We start from the raw sequence: 18,291 nt of genomic DNA on the forward strand, positions 1-18,291 counted from the left end.
TTATAATTCAAACCATTTTTATTTTGCATTTTAGTATTGGTCATATCTGCTTTCCATAGAAAACTTGGTATCTTTCCTGTTTGTATTCAAATGAAGAAGTAATTTCTGTTCAATCTTTTCCACTGCAGCAAGTGTCAATACTAGCGTTTCATGTTTCAACATATCACGTACATTTAATCCTGAAAAAGACCAGTATGCAGTAGCAGTTGATGTCAAATTAATAATTGTGAAGAAGAAAAAACACAAATTATTTGATATATATTTTCACTAATTTCTTTGATATTCATAATATCATGACAAATTCACCACGAGTAGAAAATCTCACCATATACAGGTAACAAATTATATTGTGGGTATTCTGCTAATGCATAAGTTGTGTTTTCTGGCATGTAGTCAGTACTGAAATCAAATACAAAGGATTGTTATTTTTAAAATTCACGTAATCAAGATTCCTTGGTATGGTTAACACATTTGTGATAAAAGTTTTTGGCAGGATCAAGGAGATTGAGATTTAAAAAATGGGTCCTATAGATTTGTGCTACATAAGCTAGAGGCTAATAGCTTTGGGAGCAATATATTAGACTTTAATAGTAACTAGTGCTAATTGTAACGGGGATTGTTACAGATGTTTCCTCCCCCCAAAAAGTGGTGCCATATTTGTTTTAGTACATGTAAGTTTAGTACATGTAAGTTCCATTGAATCATTCAATACATATTAAATACAATAAAAATTGTGCAGAAGGGATTTATTGCATGGATTTCTGACCAAGTTTGATGATTCAAGGCCAAATAGTTGTCCAGCTATGACCTGAACAGGGTTTTGCCATATTTGGCAACATTATCTAACTCAAAGGTCACAATGACCCAACTTTAGAGTGCAACACACCTTCTACACAAGAAAGTTTGATAAATCTAGGCCTCATAATATATAAGTTATAAGCCTGAAACGAAAAAGCTAACAGATAAGATGGTCAGACAGACGGACAATAACATCATATCATAATACAGCCCGGCTTAGACGGGTATATAAAAATTAATCAATGTATGTTACAAACAAATTTATAAATGACTGAAGGATATTTGACATTCAACTAAAAAGCAAGATTCAATCTGCATTCCAAGATCAATACACTTGTTTACAAACATGGCGGTGCACAGGGAAGCTGACCCTCTTCCATGTGTGTGTATTTTTGTTGGAATGTGAATTCAGGGCAGATCAGCCCATCAGCTTCAAAATGAAAACTTGAAATATCTTTTCAAAATAGTAGACCCTACTAGGCAGGCCTACAATCTCACATTTTTTGTCAACAAAAAACATGTATTCAGTTTCTTCAGCTGCCATGACATCATGAAGTGATTTCATTCATATTAAACTATATGCAATCAGCTGTACAATTCTGAGCTGTAGTAGAATAGATATAAAGTTCTTCTTTTCATGGATGATGCAAGATAACCTCCTGGGTCTCGAAATGTCGTTTGAAATAAAACAAACATTTTTCAACCTTGGAGGTTATCCTAAAACATCATGGAAATGCATACTTTATTTCTTAACTTGTACCTGAAACATTTTGGTATGAATCCTATTATTTCATGAAAATAATGGCCCAGGTGTTGCACACTAAACTTTAGGAACATTTTATTACTAAAATGATATTAGCTAATAATAAATGCACTTACTCGTCAATAAAGAGGACTGAGAATCCCCAGAATCTTGTGTCAATCAAATCTTGAATGTACTACAAATAAAGAAGAAAATTAACTCATACTGTACATGTATATTTACATTCACTGAATCTTTTCTCTTATATTTCTATTGAAATTGACATTGCTTTCATCTGCGACAATGAATGCATGTTTGTTGCAAACTAGTCTGATCCGGTTTTTTAGTACCACTTGTCTGTGTAATCATTACCAAATATGGAGCGTCATCAAGGTCAAAGGGTGCATTGGCTGATCCGTTTAACATAACGAATGGGTCAACCATATGATTTTTAGTATTTAAATCTAGTTTATATTTCAAAACTACATAAAAATATAAACAATAAAATGTCTTTCTTTGTTGTTTCATTGAGTGATGAAGGTAGCAATCATTGCAGAAAAAATTACGTGAATTATGAATTTTTCTGCAATGCTAGCTACCTTCATCACCTGATGAAACAACAAAGAAAGCATTTTATTGTTTAAATTAAATTCTGTACTGAACACATGAATGATTCAGGATTACATGTGCATATAAAATGATTTGGTGAACTCTTGTGGAAAGCCACTGAGTTCCAATAGTAAGTATTAAACTCTTACAAAGAGTTTTTCTAATAATGATTTGCAAACTTTAGCCCTCATATACCCCCCCCCCTCCCAATACAGCATTATAATACATAATAATGCTTGCATACAGACTGACATATTGTACCTATGTAATTCTTTAGCACAAGATTTTTAAAGAATTTTCCTACATATACCTTATATAACAAGAGTACCGCAAACGGTACATAATACGCCCGTGAAATGCTTACATGGGGTGTTTTTCTTGTGCTATAATTTGTATAACTTTGCTTCAGGTAGTATCAGCTATCATGACGCTGTGACAAACTTTCATATGAACAAAGGGTCTTAGCTTAAAAATCGAGATACAAAATGGACCAAGTTCAACAACCTGTAATTTTTTCAAAAATGGAAGAAAATCAAAATCCTTCCCAGATACACATCTTCAATACCCATACAAACACTCCACAAAATAAGATGGTCCTCACTTGAAAACTGTGAGAGAAGTTGGGCGGACAAATTATGTACCCTCCACAGAATATTATTTTCCAAATAGACAAGTTCAACAACCTGTAATTTTCTCAAAAATTGTAGAAAATCAAAATCCATCCCACATGCACATCTTCAGTACCTATACAAACATTCCACAAAATAAGAAGGTCCTCACTTGAAAACTATGGGAGGAGTTGGGCAGACAAATTACGTACCCTCCATAGAATATTGATTTCCAAAGAATATTAATTTCCAAATAGACTAAGTTCAACAACCTGTAATTTTCTCAAAAATTGTAGAAAATCAAAATCCATCCCACATGCGCCATCTTCAATACCCATACAAACACTCCACAAAATAAGAAGGCTCTCACTTGAAAACTGTGGGAGGAGTTGGGCGGACAAATTATGTACCCTCCATATAATAATTATTTCCAAATAAAGGGGCAAAACTCCTGGAAAAAAGGTCGAAATGGATCAAAATTGCAGGATGATCTAGAGTGACCCACAAAGACGCTACAGAGCAAGTTTCAGCATGACATGTGAAAGGGAAATGAAATTATAAAGAGAAAACCACGAACGGACGGACAGACATCGCTGTACCATAATACGTCCCATCTAAAGACAGGCGTATAAAAATTGCAACCCTACTGTGACCCCAGAGTCAATGGTGTATGAGAACTAAGCACCCTTATGATTGTTGAGAAGATTTTCCAAGAATTTTACATTAGGTATATAAAACTTTAAACCCTATTGTATACCCGGGGTACATGGCATGAACAAACTTAAAATAAAATGTACATGACTCTGCTTGCATATTCATTAGACACATTTTACTCTTGTAGTTCCTGAGAAGAAGTTTAAAGAATTTTACTACGTATTCCTATGTAAAACTCCGAACCCCTGTCATGACCCCACTGTGACCCCAGGGTTCACAGTGTGAAGAAATTTAAATCTACACTACATGAGGATGTTTTGAGATTAATATGCAACTTCCGAGATATCAGCTCTTCTGTGATAGAGGTACGTTCAGTGTTCTGTTGAACGCTTGGGTGGTTACAAGATGTATATATATATATATATATATATATATACACTATAGACTAGCTCTGTAAATACGCATAAAAGTAATGAAAGTGTAAATTTTGTTTATATCAGCCATTGGTATACATTAAACTGACAGTATCAAGAATAATATTTGATTGAATTAGGCCATTAAATTAAATATGAAATTATTTTTTATTTTCTCTTCTGCATGAGTGATATTTTAATCAAAAAAAAATGGTGATTATCGATCTTAATTTGAGCTATTTTATTATCAAATACTAATAAACTTTCTAATATTGTGTGTCCCTGCAGTTTGGGTGGTTGCCTGATGTCTGATAATCGGTCTTTAGGCAATATATCAAGGCAGCGATAAGCATTTGTACCCACCACATGTGGATGATAATATGTTTTGTGTCTCACTGTGCATAAGAGTTCCACAAAGGGAAAGAACTATTGAGCAACTCGGAAATTGCGTATTTGACTCATCATATAAAGAAGATTTCAAGAAGTTCTGGTTTTTTTGGTTCTAAGGTTTTTGAGAAGATCTTTTGAACACACTACCTTTTTTTCACTTTTTCGTAATTATCTCCTTTTGGAAGGAGACATGACCCTTCAGTTGGAAAAAAAACAAGCATGAATCCCCTTAACCCAAGGATACATTCTGGTAAGTTTGATTAAAATTGGCTCTGTAATTTTTGAGAAGAAGTCAAAATTATAAATTAACAAAGTTTTATTATAATATCTCACTTGAGCTTTCGGGTAAGGTGAGCTTATCAGTTCATTGAGACCTTGGCTCAAGTGAAGTAATTAAAATCAACTCCTTTGATTGCCTGTTTTTAGCATGACTTATGTGTGGGTTATACTTTACCTGTGGATCATCTGTCGGGATTTCTAAGGAGTCCACAATATGTAGGTTATTCTGTGCATACTTAAATGAAAGTGTTGTACAAAGTCCCTGAACTCTGTAACGTTTTGGCAACATATAAAATAGAGCCTTTGGTCCTTTGGGGCCAAGAGGTTTAGCACCTGTAATAAAGTATAAATGGTTTTCAGTGATTAGTACATACCCTTAATAAAACAGCTACATGCATTTCTTTCTAAAATCTTGCAAACATTGAAAGTGTCTGATTTCAGAGCAGACACAAGATGGCTTGTGAAACACCATGCCCAAAATTTCCAAGTTACATTGTGTTAAACTTGATCTTGGTTTATGGCTTTGACTCTTAACACATAGCTACCGCCTGGATGATTCTGTTCACCAATGTCTAAGATTAAAGTTACAGATAGACAAAGAGTCTGACAAACCAAAAACAAAATGCCTTTTGATCTTGGGGGTATCCTGTTATGCACCCTGTTGCACAAAAGTTCTATAAATACTTGAGACCCATGGGCCTCATCACTCACCTGAGCTTTTGCATTTTACCCATAAAAAACATTAAAGGTCATAGGAGACGATTTTCAAAAAAAAATTGTTTTGCACGAAAATGTGTTCTTCTTTAATTACTTAACATATGTAAAGAAGTCATTCAGAAAAAATCGTAAGGTAACAGACGCTACAGACCGTCAAATGTTGCCGTGGTGTGAAGTATCAAAATAGTAAGATGACTTATCTCCCTTGCTTGATGACGTCATAAGAGACCAGCCTGACGCAAATGTGTATTTGTTTATACTAACAACTGCGGGTTTTAGCCGTGAAAATGTTCAATGTGCTTACATTCAACTGTAATGTAGCAAGTCGGGTATTTCTATATACTTTTGTCTAAATGATCAAACGTTCAAAAAGACTTTGGTGTGAAATCTACACCGAGAACACAGAACTCGAAGTTGTTTGACAATCATTTTACGCGATTACGGGGGTTGATGAGGATCATTTTCGTTATTGTATTCACTCTACTTTGGCAAAAACTAATGGGTTTATGAAATCAAATCTTCGACCAGATGCAGTTCTAACTATTTTCTACTAGGCTACCAACCAACGGCAAGCACGGCAAAGACGAGAAAATCCTGCAAAACATTGACTGTATATAATGACGGTAGACTACATGTAGTACAGATATTCATAATTTAGTATAAACATGATCTGATTGGTTTAGAAATGAAATTTGACTATAAAATAGTTATGAAGCTTTTTCTCTCTGAATACATAAGTAAATAAATTAAAGATGAATAGGTCTAACTTTATATGTTGAAAGTTGCATTATCAGACCCCCCCCCCCCCCCCCCCCCTTCTTTTCTGTTTGAAAAAGAATGGTCAAAGCAAATGGTGGAGCATATTGAAATTACAAGTTTTTATATCAGGTGAAATAAACCAATTTTTATGGCCATGCAAGAGTTGGGGGATGACTTTTTTCTTCTTTAAATGAAGCACTAATTTGCATGTTGGTTTCCTTATTAGGGTAAAAAAAATTAAACAAAAAATTACGTTAAAGGCCGAGGATTTTGAACAACCGGTCGGTTGAATAAATCAACATGTAAGAATTAAAGCTCGATAAATTTATTTTGTATAAATGAGAAGGTTAGCCATTGATAAATTAGGCAGATTATTCTTTTTTCTACGTTTTCTTGTATCCATTTGACTGCCTTCGTCGGATACCCAGTATCCGACGATGTATGACAGCCAAGCATACAGACTGTGCAGATTTTCTGGCTATGTACAGCTTATGAACCGATGATCGTCCCACACCCCACGATGACACAACATATTCCAAAATTGTTTAGAAAGTTTTATTCTGTTTGAATTAGTTTTTCTGGACTGCATACCAGAATTCTTTGGCTACCTAAAGTTGTCTGTGTGACTCGTCCATAACGCATGACCTACAAAAACAATCAGGACATTCGGATTTGTCGACAGTTCCTTCAATAACTGGTCCAGATGAAGAATTCGTTCTTCCTCTGGCTTCCAGTTCCAACCATTATACGCAAGAAAGAGCCCTTAGCGGCTAATGTTATGGTAAATTATTCTTCATATAGGGCCTAATGTCGCAAATTTTATCGTAAAAGAATGTTAAAGCCATTTATATTTATTAGATTCACCTGTTAAACTAAAATAGCTGTACACAATACTTGTAAAAATCCTATGAAAATAAATTCAAAAACGTCGCTCACGATGTGTGTAAAAGAATATTCGATCTGGCTATAAAATATATCCGAGTCAGGGTGGAACTCAGGCACATAAAATCAAAGGGGGAGGAGGGGGTGCCCACCTTTTTTGTCAGTCAACCTTCACCCCCCCCCCCCCCCAACTCCCCTTGGGGGAAAAAACGATGCTGCGTCGCTGTGTCTGCATGGGGTTAGAAAGCAAAAGTAATAACTATCTATATTTCTCTTATTGTCATCAGATCGATCTTCTTGTTCGTCCTCCGATGAAAAATCGTAGATATGGCTTGGCACCTGCATTAATTATGAGTTCAAAGTGATATCCTTGTATAACAAACTATGGTTCCCCATTCAAAAACTCCTCCAGTTGCGAATAAATCGTCTATGGATGTGCTTTTGTTTTGATTCGCAAATCTGAGTGTGGTCTCTTATGACGTCACAAATTCAGGAAATCAGGAACGATAATCAGGTAACGATTTTCTATTCCGACTACCTTTGCACTTCAATTTCTTCGAGTTAATATCGTTTTTAATCTTAAAAAAGTATTTTTATGAGGAGTCTATGAAACAAACTTGATAATTATGGAGAGAAAACGTATTGTTAAAAACTGTCTCCTATGACCTTTAAGGTCATATGCAACATTTCTCAATGATTTATGATTTTTCATGACATTTTTGGTACAATTCACTTGCATTCTATTTTGTTCCTACAAAACAAACTGGGGCATATTACCATGTCTGTTTTAGAATTAGCATGTTTTGATGGTTCATGGTTTTGGCAAACAGAAATTTCTTGTTGACTTTGTATCACAGAAGGTTGTATACATAGACATTACTAAGTCATTGTAGCAAAGAAAGGAGAAAAATCTTAGAATCAATCAGGATTGAACTCGATACCCCTGCATTACTATTTAGGTGATCTAACCACTGAGCTATATATGACCAGGCTGTATAGTAATATTACAACAATATAAAATTTAAACCTATTTCAGAAATCATCATATCAAGGAGATAAAAAAAATTGCAGAAATGTTGCACATGACCTTAAATTTCAATTATCCCCCAACTCATCTTGTGACTCCACATTGAAGTCGGGGTTTTGGTGTGAACAAATCTAAATATACACCAACAAGAATGCTTACATATTGATTTGAAAAAATTCCCATTATGGCACTAGAGAGGATTTTCATAATAGATATATACATTTGAACATTGGTATCTCGGACTTTGATATATTGAATACCATGGACATGTTGAAGTGAGTTGAAAGTCCCAAATACATTTTCTTCATGTATTTTAACCCCAATATCTAGAACTTTCAGATATTTCGAACTTTTTTCTTAGCCCCATTGAGATTGAGATAATGAGGTTTGACTTTATTGCTAACTAAAACTTAAAACTCCTCTTGTGGTCCTATCCATGGTCCAGATGTCATGGTATGAGCTAACTTGAATGTACGCTACATCAGAATATTTTCATATATATTTCACAAATTGAACTCTTGTGGTTCTTAAGAAAATTTAAAAGAATTTTCCTACATACATGTATATGTATTCCTATGATGTTATGCAAAACTTTAATCCCCTATTATGGCTCCATTCAGAATCCAGAGGTCATGGTATGAACAAATTTAAATCTACACTATATAAGGATCCTCCCATATCTACTAGTATCTTTAAAAACTGTACCTTGTGGTAAGACTCTGAGTTTTTTCAATATTGATAGGATAAAATTCAAAATGCCTTTATTGTAGATAAAATTGAGATGAGATGAGGGAAGAAAAGCAAAGATAGGCAGATCATGAAGTGAAGTGACCTAAAGCTGGTGGCATCTATTTACAAGTGAACAAAAGGCCCACAGGACTTATCAGTCACTTGAGTATTAGCTGAAAATATCACTAGCCATTGGGCTTCAAAATTTATAATGATTTTCCTGTTCTGCATATCTAAGCTAAATTCTAATATTCAGCAGCATCAAACAAGTTGTGTCATTAATACTTGAATGCCCCGGAAAGTGAAAATTCATAAATTTTTGAGTTTTTACCCCATCCCTAAGGCCCCAGGGGTGCAGAAGTCCTGAAATTTACAATTTATGTCGCCCTTGTCCCAAAGATGCTTCATATCAAATTTGAAAAGAATTGGAGTGGTAGTTATCAAGAATATTACAAAGTTCAATTATTTACGGTGGACGATGCATGATGATTGATGACGAATGCTGACCAAATGCAGTAGGTCATCTGAGTTTTATCAAGTGACCTTACAACATGAACCAGTCCCTTTAAAGGGACATGTACATGTTTTTTATACAATTGAAATTGACAGTTTTTTGTTATAGAAATAAAGATCTTTTATGTATAAGTGGAGATATACTTTGTATTTACATATTAAAATTCTGCTCCCAAAATCGTGTTTGTCAACACGCTTGTCATAGCCAGGAAACCACGTGCGGAGGTGAGAACACCATGATTTCTAAAAAGTATATGTCAAAAGCATTCAACCTTTCGACTCACATTAATGATAGGTCAATTTAGGGAGCAAGCACAAAGAAGGAAGAACAGGAAATTTTCGTTGTAAAAGCTTTTATTCATCAAAGCCATCAACTGATAGTTGAATCACGTGACATGTAAACATAAACTGAGCTCGTGTCTTGTTTTGAAATTGAAAAGTTTAAATGTATCAAATACATCTTTGAGTCAGTTTTTGAAATTTAGGTTTGTTTGTTACAGGAATAAAATGCTATCATATTATTGACTAAATATCTAAATAATTTTTTCGTACCAAAATTGTGTCCATGTCCATGTCGCTTTTAAGGAAATTCTCTATAAAGTATTCCTAATGTACAACTCTGAGCCCTTAGTGAAGCCCATCCTGGCTTCAGGACTCATGGTTTTAACAAAGTTGAATCTTCATTATAAAATTCAAAGAACCTTTCCTTCAAAATTTGCCTTTTCTATTTCAGTGGTTCTTGAAAAGAAGATTTTTAAAGAACCCCGGGCCACCTTATTTGCCTATTGCCTTAAATATCGCAGCATGGAAGAAAGCATGGCCCTTCATTTGTACGTCAAATTTAATCCCCTTTTTATCCAAAAGCTTTGTAACAAGTTTGATTGAAATTGGTGCAAAAGCTCTGTAGAAAAAGTTGAAAATGTGAAAAGTTAACAAATCACAAACAGATTATGGACAAACTTTGATCAGAAAAGTTACAGATAAATCAAGCTTAAAATGGACATTTAATTTCCTGTTAACACTATTGAAATGTCAGATTTAATGGCAAAGTTGACTGCCATTTAAAGTTAAATAACTATTGTGCAACTGAGTCCCAGACATTATTGAATCCCTTTGTTTAATATCTTAACTGTTTAATTTGTACCCATTTTAAAAGAGTTATTTCTTTTATCTATTTGCAGACATTAAAATTTGTACAAGTATCTTATCTTAAACCACACACATACCTGTTTTGAACATTACTGAGTCTCTGTTGCGGTTTCTGGCTCTTCCTGACCCCTTCTGTTTCATCTGTTTCCGAGTGGTTACATCCAAATCACCACGACTTGGCGTCCAATCATAATCCTTAAATTAATTGCAATGATGAAATCATGATTAAAACTAATCTGTTCACAATTTATCAAAACATACGTCAATGTTTCAGTATAACAAATTGCTATTCACTTTTCAAATATCTTAAACTAAATAAACACACACACACACACACACATGAAGGGTGATCAAAAGGTTCATGAACTAGTTGAATAGCTTACATAATACAAATCAAAATGGGTTTCATAGTTTATTCTTTTTCACAGTAGGCCCCTCCAGCTTTGATGCACAACCAAAAACCAAGAGGCCCATGAGCCACATCGCTCACCTGATCACCTTGGCCCATATTTAAAGATTGTCCCTATGAATATTTGCATGTAAAACTTTGATCCCTATTGTGGCCCCACCTTAACCCCGGGGATCGTGATATTAATAAACTTAAATCTGCACTATGTCAGGAAGTTTTCATGTAAACATAAAATTCTCTGGCCCATTGGTTCTTGAGAAGATTTTTAAAGATTTTCCCGAAACATTTGTATGTTAAACTTTGATCCCCTATTGTGGCCCCACCCTACCCCCGGGGGCCATGATTTTAACAAACTTGAATCTGTACTATGACAGGAAGCTTTTATGTAAATGTAAACTTTTCTGGCCCAGTGGTTCTTGAAAAGTCCCTATAAATTTACATGTAAAACTGATCCCCTATTGTGGCCCTAACCTACCCCAGGGGGCCATGGTTTTAACAAACTTGTATCTGCAATATGTCAGGAAGCTTTCATATAAATTTCAGCTCTTCTGGTCCAGTGGTTTTTGAGAAGAAGATATTGAAATGACCCCACCCTATTTTTGCATTTTTGCAATTATCTCCCCTTTGAAGGGGACATGGTCCTTCATTTGATCAAACTTATAGCCCTTCACCCAAGGATGCATTTTGCCAAGTTTGTTTGAAATTGGCCCCGTAGTTCTGGAGAAGAAGTCAAAAATGTGAAAAGTTTACAAACAGACAGACGGATGGATGGACAGACGATGAACAACAGGCAATCAGAAAAGCTTTTAAAAAAAGTGTGGAAAACTGATTTGCTGGACTGAAGGACAGATAGACGGATGGATGGCAAACCTAAAGTCCCCTTCAACTAATAACTGTGAAATACTTACTATTTTCTTATAAAATTCCTGCCATCTTAAATTATGATACAGTATGTCAAGCCTGGAAAGAAATGCATGCAAACCTACAGTTATTGTAAATAAATTTTATAGTAAATGCAATGTTCTAACATATATCCCAGAGAATTGATTAGGTATATAGTACTGCAGTATTATGTATACTGAATACAAATAAAAATTGTATAGTGGTCTATTTTCATTTTTAAGGTAATTCCCTTTAAATAAGGATTTTATCATTTACAGTTTATGAGATTCCCCTACAAATTACAATTAATGCAAAATGACAGTACCTGGGATGAGCAGCAAAGACATCTGGGTGGAGATCAATCATGCCTAGTTTGTGATCCTCCACTGTGCTGAGTGTTTCTAGCCAGGCCTGGCGAGGTGATCGGTACTGGTTGGGGTATTCCAGCTCCCTGGATGTAACTAATGGGACAGATTGTGGATTCTGCTGGAACTTCTCATACAGTGTTGTTACACGGTTAGTCTGATCTGAAAAATGCTTTGGTTGTGTAATGATGTTACATCTTAAACCCTCTGCTTTCAGCATTGATCACTAGTAAAACTAGCTCAGTAAACAAGAGGCCCATGGGCCACATGAGTCACTTAGGCCCTGAATTTTTGCAATTTTCATTTCCATAAAAGTTTTTTGACCCCATATTGCGGCTTCCACCTTGCCATAATACAATCTCACAAGACAATAGATGTTTCCCTATATATTCCCATATAAAACTTTGATCCACTTTTGTGGCCGCATCCTCAGCCCCAAACCCCCTCCCATTGTGGTCTTGAGATTTGAACATACTTTAGTCTGCACTATCTGGGGGATGCTTGCATATTAATATGAGTATTCATGGCCCTGCTGTTATTCAGAAGATTTTTTCCTATATATTCCCATGTAAAACTTCGACCCTCTAATGTGACCTCACCCTACCCCAAGGAACCAAAATTTGGAGAAAAAATTAGAATCTGCACTACCTGGGAATGCTTGGATATTAATAAGAGTAATCAACACCTTGTTGTTCTTGAGAAGACGATTTTTAAAGATTTATCCTATATATCCCCTTTTAAACCGTTTATCCCCTATTGTGGCCCCATCCTACTCCCGGGAGCCATAATTTGAACAAACTTCAAACTGCACTACTGAGGATGATTGCATATTAATATGAGTATTCATGGCCCTGCTGTAAGATTTTCAAAAGATATTTCCTATATATTCCTATGTAAAACTTGGATCCACTATTGTAGCCTTATCCTACTCCAAGGGACCACAATTTGAACAAACTTGTATCTGCACTACTTGGGAATGTTTGAATATTAATATGATTAATCATGGCCTTGTTGTTCTTAATCAGCAGAAGCTTATTAAATGATTTATCCTAAATATCACCATGGAAAACTTTGATCCCATCCTATCCCAGGGGCCATGATTTGTACAAACTTGAATCTGCATTATGTAAGGAAGCATTCGTGTAAATTTCAACTTTTCTGGCCCAGTGGTTCTTGAGGAAGAGATTTTTAAATGACCCCCTCCTATTTTTGCATTTGCACAATTATCTCCCCTTTGAGCAGGTTCTGAACCTTCATTTGAATAAATTTCAGAGCCCTTCACCCATTGGTTCTGGAGAAGAAGTCAAAAATGTGAAAAGTTTACAGACAGACAGACGGACAATGGGTGATCAGAAAAGCTCAGGTGAGCTAAAAAATGACTTACGAGAGTGTTCTTTCCGCACTTTCTCTAAATACCAGAGGTCTATTAAACGTATGAAAATTATTGCATGTGAGTTTTTTTTGGTTACCTGAAGCCCCATGTTTATGTGCATGGTCTTGAGCTTCAACTGTGATTTCAGCTTTCTGATGACAAAGGCTACTTCTTAGCAAATGTCGCTACAAAAAAAAAAAACAACAAGAAAAACACATCAACAATTTAACAGTCTTTTTCAAACATTAACAAGGTACATTTATCTTATATTATCATGCAAGTTAACATTTATCTGAGTATATCATCTATATGATAAGAAAGCATTTAACCCCTCTTGGGCCTCTCATGTTTTACAAAATGAGGTGATGCTTGTTTATCATGGAGGTGAATTTGATAGCGAAAGGATGTATTATTCGAAATGACATGATTATCGTTGATTTAGTGTGGAAATGAATGGTTTCAATTGGATTCACTTGTGGAAAAATCATTCATGGATTGATTTATGTAAGTTTTCGAACGATTCACATTAAATGGAACCTGAAATAAATTCATACCAAAGCGCGACTGATTTCCCAAATACTGTATGAAGACTTGGACAGAAACAAGGGGGATAGGAAAGACGGAATATAAAATTAATAACCCCCTCGTTTCCACAGAAATTAGTGTCAGTCAAAATATCCAGCCAAGCCGATTAATACTAAGCTTACTTCAGGGTGTAATAATTACTGAAGGACCATGAAGACAACAAATGGCACAAACACTATACCATAAAGTATTTGGTAAAAAATCGCTAAAACGCATCAAAGATGCGTATGGCCGAGTTGCAGTTTGGAAAATTACGCTTGCATTCACGAAGTAAAAACATGCACGTATCTAATATAGTTAATAAGTATGAAGCTTAGAATGGGCGCAATAAGTATTTAGTGTGATAATGACCTTGACCTTTGGATTTCAAAACCTACATGAATCTTGAATGTCAACAGGATTTGAAGTCTGATAAACATGCACCAGCAAGTACATGTATAAAAGTTAGAGGCAAGCTCAAATCTACAGTATATAGTGAAAAAGAGACCTTGACCTTTGACCTTTTGACCTCAAAATAAATAGGAACCTTCCTCTTTTGGATGTGATCATGTTATGTAAGTCTCACAAAGATGCACCAAAAAGTATAAAAGTTAGACACCATACAAGCTAATTGTGGACGCCGCCCGCTCGCCCGACTGGACGCCTATCCTTCGCCAATTTAAAAGCCGAGATTTGCTACGCAACTTGGCTAAAAATCACAGAAATTGAAAGGGAGTTAGAACACATGTAACAAATGTCACAGGGATTTGTCTTCAAGATTGTGGAAAATAAAAAAAATAAAAATATGGTTCCTAATGAAAAACCCCTTTGAAGTCGTTTTGATAAAAATGCCGACACATTTCGGCACTTGATACATCCTTTAAATACACACCCTGCAAGTAGTATCATATCAATACAAGGGACGAAAGTCGCCATCTCAGTTCAACACACATTTCTGCACAGTTGTCAAAATTTTTAAATCACTGTCAGACATTTGGTCTGACAGAGTTAAAGGTTCTGTCAAAGTTTTGCCAGACCAGATACAAGTACCTTGTATTGCATAGAGAGAAAGAAACTACTGCACCAAAATGCCTTTTATTGTAGTAATAGTCTAGAGATTATCTCCCACTCATATCCAGTCACACACAGTCAGTTTTCCAACCATCTTGGAACTCATGAACACCACGTAAGCCTTCGTAATTTTCTAAGTGGTCCAGGTTCAGCAATTTGTTTTCTTTTCTTACCAAGGTGTTTGTTTTAGGTCCCTGTCAGGAATTTTCCCCTCATATTGAGACTTCACCAGTTGTAGGTGAAATACCAAAAATTTAGACCTATGCTTAGTAATCTGACTCAAGGCTGTAGTAGTGAGGGTTTTTTAATGTTTTAACAACTGCCATGACATCGGAGGTCATATCAGAAAGATCTGTGACTCTCACTGCTAAATGCAGAGGGTTTGGCGAGGATACCTTTACATCTTAGAATTGACATGGCCATAGCACGAGCAGAACTTGATCTCATGACTTCCAGTCATGAAGTGAATGCTCTACCACAACCAGTCTTTCCTTCCCGGGTAGAGAATCTTTTACAAATTTAATCGGCCATGTGGCCGTGTTGTTTGAATGACCTTCACTTGCGCATCCCAAACCCGAGCTCTAAAATAATCCGATCACACCTGATATTTTCAAACGGCCATTTAGACCAACATTTTCTAGCAAGTTATCGGTCAAGAGAATTTTTTTACCGGCCTTGTCGACGGGACCGACAACTCTGGTTTTCTGTACTCTAAACTAACAATTTATTGGATTATCGTGGCAAAATTCACTGCAGCAATTATTTTCCTAAATGATGATGTACCTGTCACTGGTTTGACAGGCGTTCCATTAAAAGGAAAACACACACGATTTCAACTATTTTAGAACCATCTTGTCAAATTGTTCTGAAAAGAACATAGCTTTCAAATGACACCTGGCTAAAGGGAAAGTGTCAAAATTCGAAATTAAAATTATACTTTATGGTGTTACCATTTAGATTACATGAAAATTACAACATATTTCTATTCAATATATATTTGATGTTACTATGATCTTTAATTGGTCATGAATCTCATCATCTGTTATCGATAAGAGTCCCGAGTACATTTTGAACATTTATGCTGATTTTAATACTTAAAATTCTGGCACTTTCCCTATAGCCATCCCTTGTGATATTGTAACTTCCGTTCTTTTCAGACCTATTTGACGAGATGGCCCTCAAAATAGTTGAAATCGTGTTTTTTCCTTTGATAGAACACGTGTCAACTGGCAATACTAAGGTATATCATTTAGAAAAGTCATCGCTGCAGCAAATTTTACAACGATAATTCAATAAATTGTTAGTTTAGAGTACAGAAACAGGTGTTGAACTAAGTAGGGGTATTTTTCTCAAGATGGCGACTTTTGTCCCTTGAATTGATATGATACTACTTACAGCCATACAGGGGGTGCAATTTAAACGATGTATTAATTGTCAAAACGTAATGGCATCTTTATCAAAACGACTACAAAGGGATTTTCCTAGAGGATTCATATTTTTAATTATTTATTTTATACAATCCGGAAGATGAATATGTACTATAATAAAAAGAAAAGAAACTTGACAGACTGATTGGGTTTTTTTTTATATGAAAAATCTAGAAATTGGAGTAAGGCATGTAAAAATTGGTAGGGGCTAGTGAAAATTGTAGGTCTAAGGGCACGAATTGGGAAAAAAAATTGTTGTGAAGGCTGCTTTTTACGTACAAACTCGAGTTTCCTCCATAACCATCATTCTCAATTTCAGCGTACATGAGGCTAAATTCTATGAAAAGGCCACTTTGAAGTGAATTTTGGAATAGCATACCTTAAACTCAATACGTGGACAAGCACAAACTGTCTTAATAACTTCTCGGCATGCTAATGTCAACGATCCTTGTCCAAGCATTTTGTTGCATATTATGTTAACTCGTACGTATGTTATATCAACCCGAATATTACATGTCCTGTTTAACAAAACGTTGATTATCTTCCGGTGCTAGTAATAAAGAGAAAGATCATGTTTTACCATGTAAGTATATATATACCTATACATTTACTTGTAAGGAATGTTATTTTTCAATTATTTTCAACAGATAGTAGAGATATAACAATGTACTTCCATAGAAATTAATATAATGCGTTTATAATTGAATTAAAATGATCTACCCACATCTCTGTTTGGTAAAGTGACAAAGTTTTTCTCCAGAACTCGTACCCATATTTTTAATTGGTTAAATGACAAAGTTTTTCTCCAAGAGAACTCGTACCCATGTATTTTTATTAGGTAAAATGACAAAATTTTTCTCCAATAGAACTCATACCCAGATATTGATGAGTACAATTTCTCTTGAAGAACTCATACCCGGTTGCGACTTCTCCAGGAGATAAAATTCTGGGTACGAGTTCTCCTGATACCCTTCTCACGAAAATTTCAGTGAACGTATTTAGAGATGATCTCCTTTTCTTTTTGCTAATTTTGAGTTTTTCTTTTACATACGTGTTACCTTGAGAGCTTTGCTTTCAGTCCATCAGCTTTGCTCGGTATTAATATGTCTTACAGTGTGACTGTGTTTGGGGGTGAAGCAAAAAGTATTGGTAATTAGTATTTATATTCATAACAGGATAAAAAAAATCCGAAGTTATCAGGATGTGTAAAAAGTGCATTGTTATGTGATAAGCGTCACAATGCACTTTTTAAATCAATTGTGTTATATCTCCCGTGTTCAATGAATAGGCGGATCAAATGTCTAAAGCCATGCAATGCTTTGACAGCTGCCCGTATACAAGTCCGGATAACTTTGGATTTTTTTTCTTCCTGTTATGAATATAAGGCCATCATTAAAAATATTTTTGTTTGATGTACTCCGATCCACATTTTTCAAGGTGGGTAGGTAGGTAGGTATTTTTTTTTTGCAGTATCGAAAAAATTGATTATTGTCATAAAAACGCAGACTTAGAAATTTATTGATGTTTTCATTAAACATTGGACAAGACAGATTTAATAATTATTGCTATAAAACATTCATCAAAAAAGTTTCTTAGAGAATATAAACCTTTAAAATGAAACAATGTCTATTTCCCTGGAAACCAAATTAAAAAAAAATTAAAAATTAAAAGTACTGAAAAAAATGATTGGGTAGTGGCAATTTTCACAGGTCGGTCGGAGTACATCAAACAAATCAATTATTATTTTTGGCCTAACTAGATATTTCTATAAAAAATAGAACTTTGGTAGTAATGTAGATTATGTGTGAATATATTAGAATACAGACTAGAATTTTATACCATCTGGTTGTTTGTTTTTACATCGGCGAACTTGAGTACCCTTATTTAAAGTTCTATGCTTTTACTCTTTAATAGTGAATTCAAGCCTAAGCG

The 18,291-nt window shown here is 35.0% G+C and overlaps 2 protein-coding genes across 3 annotated transcripts in view; one reads left to right on the plus strand and one right to left on the minus strand.

Annotated features, from left to right (window-relative positions):
* Nucleotides 1-16,882, minus strand: LOC125650343 (39S ribosomal protein L4, mitochondrial-like). The gene is made up of 9 exons (XM_048878556.2): nucleotides 16,739-16,882; nucleotides 13,395-13,482; nucleotides 11,886-12,087; nucleotides 11,587-11,638; nucleotides 10,347-10,464; nucleotides 4,669-4,826; nucleotides 1,678-1,736; nucleotides 326-399; nucleotides 1-179 (listed from the first exon to the last, which is right to left on the minus strand). The coding sequence occupies exons 1-9, from the start codon at nucleotides 16,817-16,819 to the stop codon at nucleotides 31-33; spliced, it is 981 nt and encodes a 326-aa protein (XP_048734513.2). The 5' UTR covers nucleotides 16,820-16,882; the 3' UTR covers nucleotides 1-30.
* LOC125650344 (DNA-directed RNA polymerase II subunit RPB7) overlaps nucleotides 16,858-18,291 on the plus strand; it is an 11,430-nt gene continuing 9,996 nt past the window's right edge. For both annotated transcript variants that reach the window (XM_048878558.2, XM_048878557.2), the window contains exon 1: nucleotides 16,858-16,942. In XM_048878558.2, the coding sequence (XP_048734515.1) occupies nucleotides 16,931-16,942 (12 nt within the window). In that variant the 5' untranslated portion in view covers nucleotides 16,858-16,930. The remainder of the gene's footprint in view (nucleotides 16,943-18,291) is intronic.

Source organism: Ostrea edulis, chromosome 5, assembly GCF_947568905.1.
Source record: "Ostrea edulis chromosome 5, xbOstEdul1.1, whole genome shotgun sequence".
NCBI lineage: Eukaryota > Metazoa > Mollusca > Bivalvia > Ostreida > Ostreidae > Ostrea > Ostrea edulis.